The 21,469-nt window shown below is 40.3% G+C and overlaps 1 protein-coding gene across 1 annotated transcript in view; it reads left to right on the top strand.

Annotated features, from left to right (window-relative positions):
- Efcab13 (EF-hand calcium binding domain 13) overlaps positions 1-21,469 on the top strand; it is a 69,949-nt gene that overhangs the window by 23,120 nt on the left and 25,360 nt on the right. Inside the window, exons 11-19 of the mRNA XM_050120447.1 lie at positions 2,284-2,427; positions 5,349-5,417; positions 7,487-7,630; positions 8,213-8,284; positions 12,273-12,323; positions 14,374-14,517; positions 15,947-16,018; positions 18,011-18,154; positions 19,034-19,105. Of these exons, the coding sequence (XP_049976404.1) occupies positions 2,284-2,427; positions 5,349-5,417; positions 7,487-7,630; positions 8,213-8,284; positions 12,273-12,323; positions 14,374-14,517; positions 15,947-16,018; positions 18,011-18,154; positions 19,034-19,105 (912 nt within the window). The remainder of the gene's footprint in view (positions 1-2,283; positions 2,428-5,348; positions 5,418-7,486; positions 7,631-8,212; positions 8,285-12,272; positions 12,324-14,373; positions 14,518-15,946; positions 16,019-18,010; positions 18,155-19,033; positions 19,106-21,469) is intronic.

Raw genomic sequence — 21,469 nt, 5'->3', positions numbered from 1 at the left:
CCTAGGCTCCCACAAAGCCAATACGTGCAGTAGGATCAAAACCCATTGCCATTGTTCTTGAGTTCTCAGTAGTCCTCATTGTCCGCTATGTTCAGCAAGTCTGGTTTTATCCCAGGCTTTTTCAGACCCAGGCCAGCTGGCCTTGGTGAGTTCCCGATAGGACATCCCCATTGTCTCAGTGTGTGGGTGCACCCCTCGCTGTCCTGAGTTCCTTGCTCGTGCTCTCTCTCCATCTGCTCCTGATTTGGACCCTGAGATTTCAGTCTGGTGCTCCAATGTGGGTCTCTGTCTCAGTCTCCTTTCATCGCCTGATGAAGGTTAATATTCAGGAGGATGCTTATATGTTTTTCTTTGGGTTCACCTTCTTATTTAGCTTCTCTAGGATCACAAATTAAAGGCTCAATGTCCTTTATTTATGGCTAGAAACCAAATATGAGTGAGAACATCCCATGTTCCTCTTTTTGGGTCTGGCTTACCTCACTCAGGATAGTGTTTTCTATTTCCATCCATTTGTATGCAAAATTCAAGAAGTCATTGTTTTTTACTGCCGAGTAGTACTCTAATATGTATATATTCCATACTTTCTTCATCCATTCTTCCATTGAAGGGCATCTAGGTTGTTTCCAGGATCTGGCTATTACAAACAATGCTGCTATGAACATAGTTGAGCAAATGCTTTTGTCATATGATAGGGCATCTCTTGGGTATATTCCCAAGAGTGGTATTGCTGGGTCCAGTAAGTTGATCCCGAATTTCCTGAGAAACCGCCACACTGCTTTCCAAAGTGGTTGCACACGTTTGCCTTCTGGTGGTTGATTTTTAAATATGCGTGACCCCAGACTCCATGCTGGATCCCATCTTTGAAGGTTGTTTCAGAGTGGTGATCTTACTGCTTCAACTGTCCCTCTATCCTTTGACTCCCAGTTCATCTCCAACTCTTCCCCAGCAGCTTCTTTTTCCTGTGGGAAACTCTGCACACACTACTATTTACTTAGCTTCTTAGGACTGAGTGGTCCTAGTCTTCAGCCTCCATTTAATTCTTCATTGAACACATCTCCATTCTCCAATTACATCCTGATTTGTCATCTTCTCATATCTCCATTACTGTCACCCTTGTTACAGCTAGCAAGCCAGCATCTTTGTCTCTGAAGCACTACAATCTTTCCTGCCTGATCTTCCAGAGACCCCGTTCTTTCTATTGCAGTAGGGTGGTCTTTCTTTGATCCGGAAGAAGATAATTTCACCCTCCAGTTTAAAATCACACTAACAACAAAACTTTCAATATAGGAAGGAGGAGATAGGGGAGAATTTTGGGAAATATAGAAAGCAAAAATATTTGATTTGTTGTTTTTAAAAATTGGGAACATGAGCTGTGTGGTGGAGTACTTTTAATAGAAGTACTCAGGAGGCAGAGGCAGGTGGATCTCTGTGAGTTTGAGGTCAGTCTATTCTACAGAATTGAGTTCCAGGACACTCAGGGCTGTACAGAGAAGCCACGTCTCAACCCCCCCCCCAAAGGGAACATGGGGCCGAAAGGTGACTCAGCTGTCAAGAATTCTTGCTTCTCTTGCACAGGACTTGGTTGGGTTCCCAGCAGCCACAATGAGCAGCTCACAACCAGCCTTATCTCCAACTCCAGGGGATCTGACATACTCTTCTGCCTTCTGTGGGCACCTACATGCAAACTTGTACCGCTACTCAGACTTTTAAAAATCTAAACCTCGGGCTGGAGAGATGGCTCAGTGGTTAAGGGCATTGTCTGCTCTTCCAAAGGTCCTGAGTTCAATTCCCAGCAACCACATGGTGGCTCACAACCATCTGTAAAGAGGTCTGGCACCCTCTTCTGGCCTTCAGGCACATACACAGACAGAATATTGTATACATAATAAATAAATAAATATTAAAAAAAAGTGTTTCTGTCATATTTAAAAAAAAATCTAAACCTCAAGGAAAAGTGTTATTTTTGTGTTGTTGATGATTGTACTCAGGCCCTTGAGTATGCAGGGAAGCTGTTCCATTGATCTATACTCCCAGTTAGGAAATTATTTTTTGTGATTACTCAGGAGTGAAGGAATATGTTCTTTAAAAAGTTCAGAAACTTCTAAGGCATATTATTAAATATTTTATTGTGTTTGATACTTGAAAATTGGCTGTTCATTTATGCTATATTTAATGTTTATCTAACCCCCAAATCCCTATTGTTAATTATTCCAAATAATAGTTTGTTATGTTAATATCTTGGATAAATATATTATGAAACTTGTATTTTTGTCCATGGCTTAGTGTTGCTGGATGCTATTGAGAGACTCCAAGATCTCAGCAAGGACCAGATGGATGTCCCTCACCTGTGGGACATGCTGTCTAGTTTGAATAGTCATCTAAAAAAGGATGAATTCTTACATGCTGTGAAATTAGCAACAGTTGATGGTGGGTATTCCAAATATTAAATTTCAAGGAACGCATTCCGGTGTTCCAATGTGGGTCTCTGTCTCTATCTCCATTCATTGCCAGATGAAGGTTCTATGGTGATATGCAAGATATTCATCAGTATGGCTATAGGATAGGGCCATTTCAGGTTCCCTATCCTCAGCTGCCCAAGGAACTAACTGGGGACATCGCCCTGGGCACCTGGGAGCCCCTCTAGGTTCAAGTCTCTTGCCAACCCTAAGATGGCTCCCTTAATTAAGATATATACTTCCCTGCTCCCATATCCACCCTTCCTTTATCCCAACTATCCCATTTCCCCAAGTTTCCCCATCCTCCCCTTCTCACTTTTCTCTCCCCATCTTCCCTTACCCCTATCCCACCCCACCCCCAAGATCCCAGGTCCCAATGAGGAGCAGAAGGAGGGAGAATATGAGCAAGGAAGTCAGGACCGCGAGGGGTGCACCCACCCACTGAGACAGTGGGGCTGATCTATTGGGAGCTCACCAAGGCCAGCTGGACTGGGACTGAAAAAGCATGGGATAAAACCAGACTCTCTGAACATGGCGGACAATGAGGCCTGATGAGAAGCAGGACAATGGCACTGGGTTTTGATCCTACTTCATGTTCTGGCTTTGTGGCCTAGCCAGTTTGGATGCTCACCTTCCTAGACCAGGATGGAGGGGGGAGGACCTTGGACTTCCCACAGGGCAGGGAACCCTGGCTGCTCTTTGGAAGGGAGGGGGGGGGGGAGGGGAGGGGGGGGAAGAGGAGAGGGGGGGGAGGGGGGGGAGGGAAATGGGAGGCTGGGAAGAGGCAGAATTTTTTTTCAATAAAAATAATAATAAAAAAGAAGTATTCAAGGATTAATGTTGCTGTTTTTAGTGATAAACAATCAAACAGATATGGAGTGAGCTCTATCTGTGAGAGCAGCTTGTGTTTCTTTCATGCTTAGAGAATGTTTCATACATCTAAGAGCTACCTATTTTTTTTTCCTTGGGAGAAATATTTATTCAAGACTTTTGCCCATTTAAAAAAATAGAGATATATTTTCTTGTTGTTAAGCATTTTGAGTTCATTATATATTTTAGATTAGTAGACATTTTATCCAATGTATGATTTGAGAATATTTTCTCTCAATTCATGGGTGAGTGGTTGCTAGTTTCCTGCCCACAGTGTGTGTGTGTTTTTCTGTCTGTCTGTCTGTCTCTTGCTCAGTCTGGCTATTGTTGTTCTGACAACCATTTTTATTTTGATGCAGTCCTGTTTGTCTATTTTTTCCTTGAGTCAGCTGTGCTTTTCAGGTTCTATCCAAGAATTCTCTGGCTAGAGAAGATTGCATGGAGCATTTTCTCCATGCAGTCTTTTAGATTCATGAGGGGGTCTCTGCGGAGGAAAGTTTGCAGTTCAGTTCAGCGTGACTCAGTAGCCCGTGCTGGCTCAAGCTTCTGAAGTTTGCCTCTAAGAGGTATATTTAAGCACAGCACAATTTGGTGAATTATTCTGTTGATAATTAACCAAATACTGCATGCACAGCTAAGCTAAATCAAGATCAGATGTGACTCCATCAAAACTCTTTGTAAAGTCCATAAAGATAGGCTCTATAGATTGATTGAGGAAAAACAAAGTTATGATAAAGGTCTGAGAGAGGATTTAGGGCTAGAGAGTATCCACACAGATAATGCAGAGGTCACCAGGCTAGAAAGCACGTCAAGTCCAGTCTTTCAGTTGGATAACTGGCTTTGCATTCCTTCCCTTGAAGGAACAACCCTGTGTGCTTAGCTTTCCAGGTTTCCCTAGTGCTTGTCTGGGAGCATAAAGACCTCCATGCCTCCTACAGCGTCAGATCTCAATGAGGCGGAGTGTCTAACAGCTGAAATATTAATACATAGATTTAGGAACTACAAAAAGTTCATATGTTGGCTGTTTTATATAAAACAACAGTATCTATTTTTATTTTAATCTCATCATGTGTATACCAGTGAGAAGAGACTGGGAGACTGGGGAAATTGAGATCTGTTCGAGGTAGTCATGGCTCATGCATATCATCTCAGCATATTTACATAGTTGAAGGAGGAAGACTGAGAAGGCCAGCATGGGCTGCATAGTAAATTCAAGCCAGCATGTACTACCTAGCAAGAACCTGTCTTTAAAAAAAAAAAAGGATAAAGTATCTGTTCAAATTTTGTGGTAATATTTTATTATTACATTAGTCAGGATAGCTGACAGATTTAGAGGCAAAACCTTTGTATTTAGGTAGATTCCAGATATTTCTATAAGAAACAGGAAAATGTAGTACAGTATAGGAATGCAGTTTTATTATATAGTTCCTAGGAATTCAAGTGCTAATTTAAAACATATGCCGGATAAAAGGCAGGATATTGTATTTGTAGCTGTATTTAAAACCTGTAAAGTAGGACTTTGACTGCTCGGGGATGTGCCTTGCCTGGCCCCTGTGCTTTGTTGTAGTTTGTGATCATCAGCTACAGAATTCTAAGTCTCCAGCCTAAGCTTCCTTGGTAGTGGTTAGGAAAGAAAGTTGCTTCTGTCTCCCATTTGTCCCTTGATAGTAGTCTGGAACGTCTATGCTCTTCTGTAAATAAAAGGGTGTCAGCCTTCAGGTTGTCTATCAAAAGTTTCTTCTTCAGGCCAAGTCTGAACGAAAACTGAGACCTATCTCTTATTTTTATTTAGTACTTTCTCTACATTTTATGACTATGGGTTGTATGGTTTCTCTTGATTGATGGAAACTGAGGACTCAGTTTAAATTCTGTAGTCTTTTCCTTCTTTCCATAAATCAACCTGTTACTAAAAAATATGATTCTTAAGCATACACCACATGATTTACATTTTTGTAGATTGGCTCATTGACTCTGACTTTTGTTTAGTGAGGGTAATCTAATAAAATATTTTTCTTACAAAAGGTGACAAAGTACAGCTTGATGAATTTTCAAAAGCAGTGAAGGACATGCGGGACACCCTCAGGCTAAAAGGTAAATTATGGGTGTGGAGTGGGGTGGGGAGATGGCTTTGCAGATATAGTGTTGCCATATGTGCCTGAGAATCTGAGTTTGGATCCTTAGAACACACAGAAACCCCAGGTAGATACAGCATCTGTCTATAATTCTAACTCTTAGAAGGCAGAGACCTGGGACACTCAGAGTAAATTGGCTGGCTAGATTAACCATATTGATGGACTCCGATTTCAGTGGAGAGATCCTGCCTCAATGAATACAGTGAAGAGTGATTGAAGAAGACTCAGACACTCAACCTTGACATGCATGTGCATATGTACACCTGCATCTCCATATATGTGAACACGCATGCAAGCATACCACATACATGCAGAGAGGAGAATGGGAAAAAGAGGAGGGGGAAGCAGGAGGAAGAGGAGAAGAAGAAAAGATACTGGAACTAAGATTGTAGCTTGGTAGAGCCCCTGTCTAGTGTGCAAAGAAATCCTGGGTTCAATCCCCCAGTGATAGTTAAGAAGGAAAGAAAACAATGAAGGTAAGTAAATTATTTGTGGCCATTTAAACTGTTTATTTTGATAATTTGCTTTGATTTCTAGCTAACATGTTTGCATTGTTCTGATAGAAGGCAGATGACACTTAGTTTGATGAGAAGTTGGCAGCTTTCAGGAAAAAAGGACTTTTTTTTTTAAATATGAAGCAGTCCACTGAAAGATCTATTAAATTCCATCTTCACTTCTTGGACTTGATGGGAAATCTACTTATTTTTAAGATTTATACTTATTTTGTGTGTGTGTGTGTGTGTGAGTGTTACCTACTGATATGTTTGTGATCATGTATGTGTCTGGTACCTTTGGCAGTCAAAGAGAGCGTTGGGTCTTTTGGAACTGGAGTTATGGATGGTTGTGAGCCACTAATGTGGGTGCTGGGAACTGAACTCTGGTCCTCTACAAGAGTAATCAGTGCTCTTAAATGTTGAGCCATCTTTCCAGTTCCTCTCTTAGTGGTTTTTTTTTTTTTTTTTTAACATTTTCTATGTATAAAATTCTCCTATGGCATTTTAGGCTTCAGACTTAGAACTATTCTATGGACTGCTTTATTTTATAGGATCTCTCAGAAATCTGTTTCCTTTATTCTAATATATTATTGTTATTTATTATTATCTCATCACTTTTTTGTACTTCAATAGTTTTCTTCTACACTACCTGACCTCTAATTTCACTTTCTTATCTCCAGAATTAAGAAGCTAATAGCATTATGTTTACACAGCTTTTAGGATCAAATTTAGTAATCCACGTGCAGTGTATAACATGACATTGGGAGCATGTTATGTATTGAATAAAGAGTTACAACTTGATATCCAATTCTGAAACTGGAGGGCAGTGCTTGGAAAGACTGTTGTTCAGGACTGGTGACATTTTTATAAGGCAGGGAACAAAGTAAACTAAGTCACAAAGTGCTGATATTAGTTGGGCACCTGAATCTGAGAGATGACCACGGAGACAAGGAAGATGGCATAGCCACCCAGTGTAGATAGGGCTGGGAACTTCTAAGGAGAGTTATGAAGGCCAAGAAAGGGTTAACACAGCAGAACTGAGGTTGCTATCTTTGGAAAAGCCTGTTTGGAAGTTTGGTGGCACATGGGAACTTGGCTTCCAAAATGTTGCCCTCCATTACCAACTTACTAGACTTACTTAGAGAGCTTAGAGGCATCAGAGAATAGCGTTTGTAAATTTCTATGCTTTTCTTCAGTATGTACACATAAAAGTTTATTATTATTATGATATGTGAGTATGATGATGTATGTGTATGATATATGCATATGGGCACATACATGCCTCAACATGTGTGTGGAGGTCAGAGGACAACTTTCAGGTGTTGGTTCTCTCCTTCCACAGGGAGTTCTGGGGATTTAACTGGTTTTCGTCAGGCTTATGTAGCAAGTGCCATTACCCACTGAACTGTCTTGAGACCCTACACAGGATTTAATAATTAACCATGGACTACACAGACACAAGTCTTTATTATTCTGTTTTAAAAATGAGAGCTCAGTTCAATGATCAAATGTCTTTTAAAATATGTATTTCTAGAGTTGGAGGAGATAGCCGTAGGTCTTAACTCACTCGAAGGTGAGAAGGTATCTCGGGAGAACGTGGAAGATTTTCTAGAGAATCTTAGGATTACATCATTTAAAGATGAAGTGGAAAAAATCCTTCAATCAGATATTGTTTCTGGTGAGCATTTGCACTATTCTCAGGGTTTATCAAGGTGTTTGTTTTTCTTTATCTTTTTTTGTAGGAGGACTTGCAAAAATGGTGTGCATGTCTAGAGTTGTTCAGTTATGCTTCTGAAAATAATATCTTTGACAAGAAGCTTTTCCTCTAAAAACTACTCTTTTGCAGTTATAAAAATAAACAAACCTTTTAACTAAATAAGCCATTAAAATAAACAAGCCTCATTTTTCGGGGGAGCACCCTTGTTAAAGTCCTTCTGCTTGCCTTGTTCCTTCCAGTGAAGGATGGCTTGAGAATTTAAACCGAGTAGAAATGCTACTTTGCCGCTTTGGGACAGCTGAAGTTACAGGTCCTTCTTGGTGCCTGAATTCCATGTCAGGCCAAGTTGGAACCAGTGTGTCTGCAGCCTTGTAGAGCTGTGGTAAGAAATGACAGCTATCAAAGAATCCAGAAGCACCTTGTAAATAAAGTGTTTAAAAAACTGAAACATTTTCAGATGTTTATTTTAATATTTTTAAATAAATTTTGAAAATGACTTTGCCCAGGAATCTGTACTTTTCATTTCTCTTCTTTCCACTCTAGAAGACAACACGGTGAGCGTTAAGGACTGTATGGAAGCTCTGAGAGACAACTCGAAATTTTCCAGCTACAATGGTAAGAGCTTTCCGGTCAAACTGTCACAAGGCAGCAATTCGGGATCCTTCGGAGGGCGTGTAGTCAAGCATCACGTTTGATGCCTAGTCTCCACAGTACCCGTTGTGATTGATCCACTTCAGCTTGTGTGTGTGTAGAGTGGAAATGCACCTGACTGTGGTGGTTAGAGCGGGGGGGGGGGGGGGGGGGGGGGGGGGGGGGGGGGGGGGGGGGGGGGGGGGGGGGGGGGGGGGGGGGGGGGGGGGGGGGGCTTTGGAGCTGATCAAGATTTGACGAGCCCACCCAGGTGGAGTCCTCACAATTGACCCCTGGCGGCTCGCAGAGTGAGGGCTTCACTCACTGAGCATCTCCTGGGCTCCTGTTGTTGTCTAAATATTTCCAGCCGTGCACCATTTTCCCTTTGATCTGACAGTAGTATAGGGGGTAACTCTAAATCTCACAGTGTTGTGGCTTCACCGCTGCCCTATAGTGCAAATTCTAATTGGTCTAAATAAGAAAAACTTGGAGTCAGATAGCGAGGTGAATGCTGAAAGATCAGAGAGACAAAGGAGGAAGCCACAGTCACCTCTTACCTCTCCACTTCTCACCCGAAAAGGGGCTCTGCCCTGCCTATCATTTCCTCTCTCCGCACAGCCATATCATTTCCTGTTTCCTCCTCCCCGGTGCTGGGATTAAAGGTGTGAGCCACCACTGCCTGGTCTCCATGGTTAACTAGTGCTAACTTTGGACTCTGATCTCCAGATAAGGTTTATTTGTTAGAGCACAAACAAAATACCACCACACTGTCCCGTGCGCGTGTTACTTCTAGTTCTCATTTATTTGAGTTAGAGAATGAGGTCCTTAGTAGGGGACTTAATTCTTCCTTAGTCCATTAAAGCCAAGTTTCAAAAAATTTTCTTTTTTTTTTCTTTTTGGTTTTTTGGGACAGGGTTTCTCTGTAGCTTTAGAGCCTGTCCTGGAACTAGCTCTTGTAGACCCAGGCTGGCCTTGAACTCAGAGAGATCTGCCTGTTTCTGTCTCCCAAGTGCTGGGATAAAAAGTATGTGTCAAAAACTTTTATATGTTGGGTTTTTGTTTGTTTGTTTGTTTTTTTTTTTTGAGACAGGGTTTCACTGTAGCTTTAACTAGCTCTTGTAGATCAGGCTGGCCTCGAACTCACAGAGATCTGCCTGCCTCTGTCTCCTGAGCGCTGGGATTAAAGGTGTGCGCCACCACCACCCAGCTATCTGTTGGTTTAAAATAGGCTAATGACTCAGAAAAAAAAAAGCCAATCTATTAAACATGGTTACTTTCACATAAAATTTAAGTAGTTTATTATCAATTTCACTCAGTGAATTATTAGGGAAGCCTTTCTCGATGTATATTTTAGATGTAGGAGCTTTTTCTCTGTTTGAATGTCTGTCTGTCACCCTCTCTCTCTGTCTCTCTCTTAATTACAGGAGTTTGTTGACTGTAGGCTTCCTATTCAAGTGTCTACCACACACAGGAGAGTAGGATTGTTTGCCATAATAGGGCGAAGTTAACTGGCAGGAGCAAGGAAGGCAGAGAAAGAAAGTGGAAAGAGGAGAATTGGGTTCAGAGGATGCTTGAGATCAGAGGGAACTTTTAACTGAAAAAGTAATATACTTTTGTATATATTTTGAAAAACTCTGTCCAAATCCTAGGCTTTACAAGATAGTTTTGAATGTAAACAAGGGTGGTTCTCTAAGCATGGCGGGAGGATTGCAAATAAAAGCCCAGGCTGGGCTTCATAGTGAGACTCTGAAACAAAACAAAACAAAACAAAACAGAAGTGAGAGGTGAGTTTATCTGTAATGATGGAAGGATATAGCTAGAAGAGGGGGAGAAGACTGTTGGTGTGAAGAATCCTCAGAGTGGAGTGGAGGGCTCTGCTTACACGACTGCCTGGGCTCCCTGAATGCCATCCAGGGCAGTGCCTATCTAAAAGAGGCCATGGATTTTCCCACTGTGCTCAAAAATTTAGATCCACAAACTGAATGATGTATTTAATGCATGGTATATCTATGTTCTATTGTGTTCTATTTGCACCTTTTCTGTGCTTGTAGCATTGAAAGAGGCCATTGATACACTGGACTCCATGAAAGGAGGTTATCAGTCTGATAAAGACAGCTATCTGGAGGGAGTGGAAAATGCTGAGGGTAAGTTGGTTAAGCAGACAGCCAGTGGCTTATAATTACATTTATTTTACATCTTTTAAATTAAGGGAGCTTACCCATGGGTTTTCAGTTTTAATGGTTAACATTACTGTTTTTCTGGTTGCCCCCTAAAGTTTATTTTTAGCCATGTGTATGTGCATGGCTGTGTGTGTGGGTACACAAGTGCAGGTGCTGGAGACCAGAGACTGTAGACCCCCTGCATGGAGACATAGGAAGCAGGGAGCTGCCCCATAAGAACCGGGCTGAGTACCTCTGCAAGAGTGTCTGAGCCATCTCTTCAGCCCCCTTCCTAAATGTTTATTTAAGGATTTCAAACTATTTTACCATACCAGTATTGCAAATCATCTCAGATGATTTCATTTTGTTGTTGTGCGTCTTCAAAATGATGTTTATTTTCTACACAAATTTCATTCCACATTAATACATTTTTGTGCGTATTTTAGATGATCTTAGCACTATAGTTTCTCCCTCCTGTCTTCCCCCTTTTTTTCCTCCCCCATTTCTTGTGAAAGGTTATTAGGTAAAGTACTGTTGAATAATTTAATTGAAGCATGCTTGTTTCTGTAGCCAACTATGTTATCTGTTTATTTACAAAAAGTTTACTTGATCTTTTGTATGGCTCTTAACTATATTTTGAAAGACATTTACTGCATTTGGATAGAATTTTAGCAAAAAAATTATAGATAGTTAAAATTTTCCCAAGAGATGGCCAGTGAAATTTGACCATCACACCCTGGGCCTTACCACTCATAATTTCCTGAGTGTCTGTCTGGCACTTCAGGACAGTCTTTATTGCTAGAGCCAATGAGAAGAGCCATGGGCTAAGCATCCTCACCCTGCAGAACCAGTGACGGCACCACAGCAGTCAGTAGTCATCTGGACCAAAATGTTAATAGTGCCGAGGTCTAGAAATCATAGAGTTATCTACAGGATTGTTCAACCCCAACACTTAGGAAAGTATTTTTAATAAGGTTAGGTCATCATACCCAGACAAAAAATTTAAGGTTTGATATATGTGTGTTTTAACCTCCTTTTGTTTCAAATAATACCCTACTACCTATAAATGATTCTAAAACATTCTTTAACTGCAGTGGGACCATTTACACAAAGAGAGTGGGGTTGGGAAGATGACTCAGCAGTTAAGAACACTGGCTGTTTTTCTTGGGGATCTGGGTTCAATTCCCAGCTCCCACATAGCAGCTCACAACTGTCTGTAATTCCAGTTCCAAGGGATATGATGCCTTCTTCTGTCCTCCACAGACAACAGCTACACCCGTGGTCACAGTCATACATGCCAGCAGAACATCCATGCATATAAAATAATAACAATTAAAAAACAGAGTGACTTCTTTTCTATGATCTATCCCTCCAGTAGACCTTTGTTTCGATTTACAGCTCTGAAGAAAGAATGTGAGATAATGCGATAACTGCAGTTGGTACATAGGAAAAGTGCTAGGGGTAGCAGCTTGGTAGATGAAGAAGAGAGGGTGAGAAAGAGAGGACAGGAAGGAGGGAGGGCGAGAGAGGTTGATTTCAGAGGAGTAAGTGAATTCTTGATAGGCGCTAGGAAAGCAGGGGCTCCTGTTAAGTTAGGAATGCCATGTTTAGCCACGTTTAAGGACTGGGTGAAGGGGCTCCCAAAGGAAGCTGGGAGGAACGAGAGTGAGGGATGAGAATATGGTTGACTGGGAAGGGAAGGCTGACACTGATTAGTGTCATCCAGAGAAGAACTCGCGTTACCCCGTTTCCTGTCCAAGTAGGCAAGGTCAGGATGCTGTCCTTCTCTTCATTGTTTCTCTCTCCGTTTTCAGGGTTTATAAAGGAAGCTCTGTCTTCACACCTGAAATTACCAACAATAAGTGGTGAGTATGAACTTCATATGTGATATGTATGCATATATTTCACAGAGCAACAGTTTTTTTTTTACATGCTTTTCAAATGTTGGTGTATTTTTAATGTATCTCGCCCAGACCTATAAGCTGATTGAGAGAGAAAATGTGATATTTATCTTTCTCCGAGTCTGTGTTTCTTCTCTTTACATAATTTTTCCTGTTCCACCCATTTTTTTTTCTGAAAATGTCATGAGTTCATTATCCTTTACAGTGGAATACAGTTCTGTAGTATATAATAACGTTTTCTTTATCTATGGCTGTCTAGGCTGGTTCTGTTTCTTAGCTGTTGTGAGTAAGGTAGCAACAAACACGATGAGCTAGTATCTCTGTGGTGGGCCTTAGAGGTCTTGGGGAGGATGTGCAGGAGAGGTATCTGGGTCATATAGACATCACTTGCATTGCTTATTTTGCAGTCTGTACTACTTCAGCTATATTGGTTCCCCCATCTCATCACAATTAACAAACTTTATCTTTTTACTCCTAAACATTTATATATTCCGTTTCTTGGCATATTCTCCCCTGACCTGTTTTGCTCCTTTATGCTTGCCAGTGAGCTCCCTTCCTCATCTGATAACTCAGACTAATTTCCTTTGTCGTATGCTCTTATTAGTTCATTTCTGTTTCACAGTACTCATTCCATATAAGTACTGTTCGTGGTTTTAATTATTTGGTTAATGTTATCCCCTCCTATTTGTCTGGAAGTGCCAGTGGCCTAGGAATAATTTCAGCTCTAGAATACGGTGAAATCTTGGTTCTTATCTTACTGTTAAGAAAAGCTAATTAAATTTAGTATACAAGATATTGTTTTGGATCTTTTATGATAACTTATAATTTAAAACATATATCGAATAAATGGCTTGCTTTTTTATCTCTTTAGCCTTGCTGTTTATCATGCATGTTTTTGTATTTCTTTTATAGTCATACTACTTACCATAAGTTAAATTGCTTCAGTTTGCTTTTGGGTTCATGTTTTTGTATACACTATTACTTTGTAATATTTCTTGTTGGATCAACTTACCCTTGCCCCACCACCCAGGAGCTTGGCTCAGCTGTCATATTCCATTTCATAGAGCCTTATTCCACGTTTATTATGCACTAATGAAGTGAGAAGGTTAATCTGAGATTGATCTTGTGTGTCTTCCCTCATAGCACTGATTATGTAATAGATTTTAATTAAGTTTACAGAGACGGCAGGAAACTCTTTGGTAAGGGGGTTGGTTTTTCGATGGTGTTGTTGGTAGCTGTAAAATGACCATGAAGTGGAAGGATGTAGATGGTGTTTTTTCCCAGTGACGTTCATGGAGGCTCGAGTCACTTTGTGTAACTTAAGAGTATGGAAATAAACACAACTTCGTTTTGAAGTTAAAAAGAGAAATGGTGTAGATAAAAAAATGTAAAACACCAACGCTTTAAAATATATCTTATATTATAAATTCTGTCAGATATGTGGGAGTCATGTTGGCTATAGAGGTTGTGGACAGAAGAATCTGGTTGAGAGAGAACATTGATAAACCTCTAATAAAGCTCTATGAAATGGAGTCCAGGTTCCTGCCCTGACTTCCCTACATGAAGGACTAAGCTGTAAAGTGAAGTAAACCGTTTCCTCCCCAAGTGCTTGGTCGGTGTTTATCACCGTGACAGAGAGCAGGCTAGAACATGCACTACCATCTGTTTGCCATAAACTTTTTTTTAACTTAAATATTGTTTGACATAAGGAGGTCATCATTACCCAATAGAAAATATTATACTTCTACTAGATTTTTGGTTCTGCTAAGTATTTAACACATGGCTTTGCCCATAGTGGGTTTTGGATAAATTGGTTTATATGTTTTATTCTTTTAAGACAGGTTTTCTGTTATGTGTCTTTGACTGTCCTGGAACTCTCTCTCTAAGTAGACCAGGCTGGCCTCAAACTCATGGAGATCCACCTGCTTCTGCCTCCTGAGTGCTGGGATTAAAGGCACTCCCAGCCCTTTATGTACTTTTAACAATAGTATGTTGTACATATTTATCTCTGTAGAGATCCAAGAAGCTGCTGACAGCTTGTCACATGTTGATAATGGCAAAATCTCCGTATCTAACTTGGAGCATGCCTTGAAATCTCTGCATGCTAATCTAAGTGAAGAAGACTTCAGAGACGCTCTTGAGCACTGTGACACTGGTGGTGAGCTGCCCTCCTTTATTCCTTGCTTAAGAATATCTTCATTTTTCCTACTCCTGGGAAATATAGAAATGTAGAATATATATACAAGATTAACATGAGAAATAGAGTCATGTTATTGGATACTTGGTTGATATGTCAGGGCCATATCTAACTGCTCATACTCATCTGCTTATGATATATACTTTTTAGATAATTCCCATTCATTACCTACAAGCCTGAGTGGGGAAATGTCATACACTGTAGAAAGTATTTTGTCTTCATATGGAATCTTTCTTTAGAGGAGATCCAACTTCACCTGTCCTTTTATAGATAGTGCCTGTCACAAATTATTTTTAATCAAATAAATTAAAATGCGTTTTAAAAGTGCAGTTGTTTGGTTTGAGTAATTGTCTCCCAAGTGGCTCCATATTTACCCTCATTTCCCACCACTGACTTCAGCGATACATACTTGATCCCTTTTCATGAGTTACGTGCATGTGACTGTAAATATGTGTGTATGTATATGCATATTACTTTTAGAAAATGAAAATATTTGGCAATCTTCTAGAAGATGCTGATTTTCATTGGTTTGAGGTGAGCTTTTATTTTGAGAATATCTGTCTTTGTTTTCTGTGGGAATCCTAAGTGTTCTAGGTTTGGAAGTGCCTGTCTCACATGATATGGTTATTGATTTTTATCACCTCCTCTAGTTTATTGATTGATTGATTGGTTTTTTTGAGACAGAGTTTCTTTGTGTAGCTTTGGAGCCTGTCCTGGCACTAGCTCTTGTAGACCAGGCCAGCCTCGAACTCACAGAGATCCACCTGCCTCTGCCTCCCGAGTGCTGGGATTAAAGGCGTGCGCCACCACCGCCTGGCTCTTTAGTTCCTGGTTAACCTTTCTTATTTCTTTTACAAGACTCTAGTCATAGGTGAATAGACTGTACCTTTTATATGGTGTCTCCTGGGGTTTATCTGGTATGTTTCCTTGGTTACCCATATTGTCATTTCATTATAGTTTAGACTCTCTCAGGACTACTGTGACTTTGTATCAGTATTTGTATACACTTATAGTAACATTGTCACTCCTGCAATGAGACTGAATCATTTCAAATAACAGCCTCTAGAACTTCCTGGTTCTATCGTTTGAACAAGCTAATTTCTCTTTGCTTTCATCATCTAACAATAGTCATATTAATGATACACAAACATATAGTATTGTAAAGATTAAATGAATTAATACATGTAAAGTGTCATATATAAAGGAAATAAGATGATAATTAATATTAACAATGAATCATAAGTGTTAGAAGTTCTATTGAAATAATTCCTATAATTTGAGAAAAGTGGATGAAAATGAGTTTACAATTATTGTGAATCATAATCTTAATTTCATGGGCTGATTAAATACAACATTTTTAATGTCAGCATGCTTGATTTTGACCTTCCAGATAACATGGAGGTGAACTTAAAAGATTTCTTAGAGGAAGTGAAAAGTGCTCCAAGCTTTAAGGACTCCATAGGTACGTGAGTACTTCTGCTGCAAGAAGGTGACTGGAAATTCGCTTTATAACTTACGCAAATCTAAATTAGTTATGTATTTTAAAGACTTGCGTGTGTGTATGCACGCGTATATGCATGAGAATGGTCCTGTGGGTGCCCATGGAGGCTAGAGACATTGACTCTCCAGGAGCATGAATTACAGGTGGTCCTGAGTCCCTCAGGTGTGTGACGGGAACTGAACTGGGGCAATCTGTGAAGAGCAGTATGCACTCTTAATCACTGAGCCATTTCTTGAGCTCCTAGATGTGTATTTGTAATTGACACATAAGTTATAAACATAAACCTTGCCTTTTAAAATATATGCTTTATTGGTTTTGATCACAAAGTCATATACCCTGCCTCAGCCTTCCCGTGCCGGGGACTACAAGCATTCACTACCACACTGAACTCATCTTGTTTTAAAACATGCACATTTTCTTACGGATCTCTTATTTTTTTCATTTCTCACAAAACTATCCGCACACACAGGCTTGTGTCCTTTAAGAGCCGTGGTTTGAAGTGCCCTCCGCGTGTCTGCTATTCAGCTAGCTCTTGCCTCAGGCCTTATTTTTAGTTCCCTTCTGGGGCTGACTTGCTTCCTGAGTCTGTATTTTTCCTTGCTATGAGTCTTTCTGTATTTTGCTAATGTCTGTTTTCCATGAGAGTCAAAGAAAGGAAGCACGAGAGTGTGGAGCTTTGAGTCTTGGAGTGCTTGTAAGTATCCTCCTTTTACCTTCGCCTTCCTTGGTTCTGTGTCCGTCAGTCACTTTTCTTAAGGCTGTGACAGCATCCCTGACAAAATCAGTGTGAGGAAAGGCTCTTCTGCTGGATTCCGGTCTGAGGGCACAGCCCGTCGTGACACTGTAGGGTGGCAGGAGCATGAGGCAGTCAAGTTGAGAAGCAGAGAGAAATGCACACTGCTGCTCAGCCCTCTTTCTCCTTTCCATCTGCTCAGGACCAGCCCGTGGGATGGTGCTGCCCACATGCAGGCTCTCTGCTGTTCAGTGTCAATCTTTCCCGAAGCACCCTCGGTAGACTTAGCTGGAGATGATTTCTGTGTTGGTTGTAAACCTGTCAGGCTGACAGCCAAGATTAAAGATCACGACTAGATATTAAATGTTGCATCTGTTAAAAAGCTTATCATCTAGTAGTAGTTCTGGAGTTGTTTCCCTTCCTATATCTATCCAGCCACGCTTTTTATTTGGTATACATATGTACATGCATACATATATACATATATATATATATATATATATATTTGTCTTATATATATTCTCAGTTGTGGGCAGTGTTAACAAGAGCTGGAGGAAGGAGCTTTCTGGGCCAACAGACGTTTGGGCGATTATGTACCCCAAGTGTAGTATTTATTAATAATTTTGAACAAAATGACAGCATGTTTACATTTTGCTCCTCAGGTTAACCCTTTTGTATCATTTCTTTGTTTTAGTAGTACAACTTTTAGTTAAATAATGCAGTGTAGCTTTGGTTTAAAGGTTATTTGTAACACGTTACAGTGGTCTCAGGGGCCCACATGTGAAGCAATCTGTGGCCCAGTGTTTTGGGCCATTATTAGTTTGGGCAATAGTTTGACTACCCAAATGTATCTGTCTGAAAGAATGTATCTGTCTGAAAGAATGTATCTGTGTTGCCTGGGTTTGAATTTTGTTCTTACCATGTAATCGATCAATTAACCAATGTACTCTTCTGCAAGTCAACTTAATCTTGCTGGCCTCAGTCTCTTCACCTGAAAGATGGGCATCCTAACAATTACTTTTAAGGTTATTGTGAGATCTAATAGGTGAGGTGCTTAGAGCAGTGTCGAGCACTAAGGTTTTAATGATTGTTAGCTACTGTTTTTAAAGCTATGTTCGAAGTTTCATGTATGTTTCCATTATTTTATGCAACTCAAGTCAAATGGTGGTTAGTGCATGGTGTCTGCTGTTGAAACATTTTCTTTGGCTATCTTTCTGTAGTCACACAGCTCCTCCTAGCCACTCCCCAAATTCTCCAGAAGGATCTAATTGATGTCTCTGACTTCAAGGAGTTATTGGTGAATGACAATCTTCATTCCGCTAAAGCCGTACTGACAGAAGTGTTAAAAAATGTGCCTGAGCATGGTAAGTGGTTTTAATCTATCTGCCTTAAATGGACTGTTCTCTACAGGTGAAGGAAGAAGGTATCTGGGTGGAGCACACAAGACGGAGGGTGGTCCTGTACCAACTGCAGTGGGGTGACTGGTCACGCTACCCTACTTGTGTGCCAACTCAGAGCTCCACAGAGCCAAATAAAGCAGGGAATCCAGAACCCATTCTGTCCCTGTGGAAAACCAACGGCGGTGCTTATGGAGTGAGGTAATCTGGTGAACTGATTGGCATGGGCTGTCATCAACCAGAATTCTACCTGTAGAGCAGAGAAGGTTCCTGGGGCCCCAAGTCAGGTGCTAATCCTCCAGACACTGAATCACGGACGACAGAGGCTGCTGCACACAGTGGTGGCTCAGAGAGGCAGATATTTCTAACGTACAAGATAACTATTATTTTAGTGACAGGTGCGGTTGGATGTTGTCTTTACTAAGTTCTTAAAATGATTTGGAGAATATTCTTTCTATTTTCTTCCTCAAATATTTAGTAGAACTCATAAGTGAAGACATGTACTGAGAGATTGTTTTAAAATTTTAGTGTGTGTGTGTGTGTGTGTGTGTGCATGCACACATGGTGACCGTGGAGGCCAGAGGTCTCAGATCTCTGGGGATGGGGCCACAGGCAGTGGGAAGAAAAATAGCAATAATGTCATAGATTTTTAAAAAATGAATCTGTTTTAATATATTATCACTAATATGATAAAGTCAATAAGTATTTAGAAAGAAATAGAATTGCAAATTTTAGAGAATGTAAGAGACAAGAGAAAAGAAACAGTACATGTTGACCTGTCTGTTATCTTAAGTTTTAATATATTTAGAAACATTTCTTTCAGCTAAATTTTTCCTTGCTTTCCAGAAGAAGGCAAAGTTACCGTTAAAGATTTTATCATCAAGTTTGGGGATACCTTGACAGCTCTAAAGTCTGAACGTGAGTTTTCCTTAGAATGTGTTTAATGCTCACATTTGGAAAGACAAACTGTGGCTTGCATATGAAAACAGTCTAGATTTAGATAAAGCCCATGTAAGATGCAGTAGGAAGACAAACAGCGCAAGGTAGATTATTTGTAACTTTGCTTTGAGTGATGACGCAAATGTTACTAAATGTAACGTAAACCTAGAATTGTGGGCAGTCTCACTGAGAGTGCTAGAGAATTATCCAGTGATGTTTCATTCTCGGAGACCACTCATGATGCACATTTGACTTCTGAAATGATTAGAAAATTAAGAACAGTTAGAAAACAATTTTTTTTCATTTTTTTTAATTGAGAATAAGAAAAAAAAGTTTCCGCCTCCTCCCAGCCTCCCATTTCCCTCCCCCTCCCCCAATCTTCTCCCCCTCCTCCCTCTCTTCTCCCCCTCCCCCCACTCCTCTCTCCCTCCCTCTCCTATCCAAAGAGCAGTCATGGTTCCCTGCCCTGTGGAAAGTCCAAGGTCCTCCCCGCTCTGTCCATGTCTAGGAAGGTGAACGTCCAAACTGGCTAGGCTCCCACCAAGCCAGAACATGAAGTAGGATCAAAACCCCTTGTCATTGACCTTGGCTTCTCATCAGTCCTCATTGTTCGCCATGATCAGAGAGTCCGGTTTTATCCCATGCTGTAGATGATATGATAGTGTACATAAGTGACCCTCAAAACTCCACCAAGGAACTTTTACAGCTGATAAATACCTTTAGTAATGTGGCAGGATACAAGATCAACTCCAAAAAATCAGTCGCCTTCTTATACACAAAGGATATGGAAGCAGAGAGGGAAATCAGAGAAGCTTCACCTTTCACAATAGCCACAAACAGCATAAAATATCTCGGGGTAACTCTAACCAAGGAAGTGAAAGATCTATTTGACAAGAACTTTAAAGCATTGAAGAAAGAAATTGATGAGGATACCAGAAAATGGAAGGACCTCCCTTGCTCTTGGATTGGGAGGATCAACATAGTAAAAATGGCAATTCTACCAAAGGCAATTTATAGATTCAATGCAATTCCCATCAAGGTCCCATCAAAATTCTTCACAGATCTTGAGAGGACAATAATCAATTTTATATGGAAAAATAAAAAACCCAGGATAGCCAAAACAATCCTATACAATAAAGGATCTTCTGGAGGCATTACCATCCCTGACTTCAAACTCTATCATAGAAAACAATTTTTAAAGGGTTTGGCAACTGAGTGGAGTAGATCTTTAAAACTATTCTTTTTTTTTACATTATCAAGTACTGTATACTGTGTTTTTCACAAATTTATGAATAACATATAAACTTAGTTGGCAGTATGGTTCTGTGTAACTGCTACCATAAACAATGTGTGAACATCCCATCCATAAGAGCTCCATTGTGCTGTTTTAGGATCCATTTCCTACGCTAGCCCCTAGAGCAGGGACCACTGCTACTCTCTGTGATAAACTTCCAGAAGTTACCATGTCTAACTTTCTACCCTTTGACCAACATCCTATTTTCCTCCTGACAGCCATCATCACACTCTGCTTCTTGGATTCTGTACAAGTGACACCATGCAGTAATTGTTCACAAAGAAAATGTCCCCTAGGCTCAGCTGTTTTTGAAAACGACAGGATCCCCTGTTTTTTGAGGCTGAAAAGTATTTCATAATTACTTTACTTTTGGGACAGTCTTGCCATGAAGTTCAGGCTGGCCTGGTACACGCTATAGAGCTCATTCTGTCCGTAAACTCGGGGCGATCCTCCTTCAGTAGGTGTGGTGGGACACATCTGTAATCCTATGATCACCATACTTGGATATCCCATTATGTTTAATCATGTTTTCATTCATATCTTTCCTAAGAAATTCACAAAATCTGTAGAACAAAAATTCTAAATCATTCCTGAAGAATACAAAATTATGTTTTACTTGGAAGAAAGTAGAAAAATACCTCTTTTCTGGAGAGGACTACCTTAAGGTCAATAATTAAGTGATTTTTTTATATATATTTAATACAGTCTCAATAAAGGTAACAACAGCTTTTTTTTTTTTTTTTTTTTTTTTTTTTTTTTTTTTTTTTGGTTTTTCGAGACAGGGTTTCTTTGTGGCTTTGGAGCCTGTCCTGGAACTAGCTCTGTAGACCAGGCTGGTCTCGAACTCACAGAGATCCACCTGCCTCTGCCTCCTGAGTGCTGGGATTAAAGGCGTGCGCCACCATCGCCCGGCTCAACAGCTTCTTTTTAGAACCAACAAGCTTGATGTATATATAAATTAGCATGTAAAAATTAACATGAGAACACTGAGATAGAAGAGCTGCTGAAAGCCTAACCTACCATGTCTTTACATTTTTATACTGCAAATC

Source organism: Alexandromys fortis, unplaced genomic scaffold, assembly GCF_014885135.2.
Source record: "Alexandromys fortis isolate MF-2015 unplaced genomic scaffold, M_Fortis_MF-2015_v1.1 scaffold_174, whole genome shotgun sequence".
In the NCBI taxonomy this organism is placed as follows: domain Eukaryota; kingdom Metazoa; phylum Chordata; class Mammalia; order Rodentia; family Cricetidae; genus Alexandromys; species Alexandromys fortis.
Note: the sequence above shows the minus strand (reverse complement) of the source record. Positions and strands in the feature narration are given on the sequence as shown.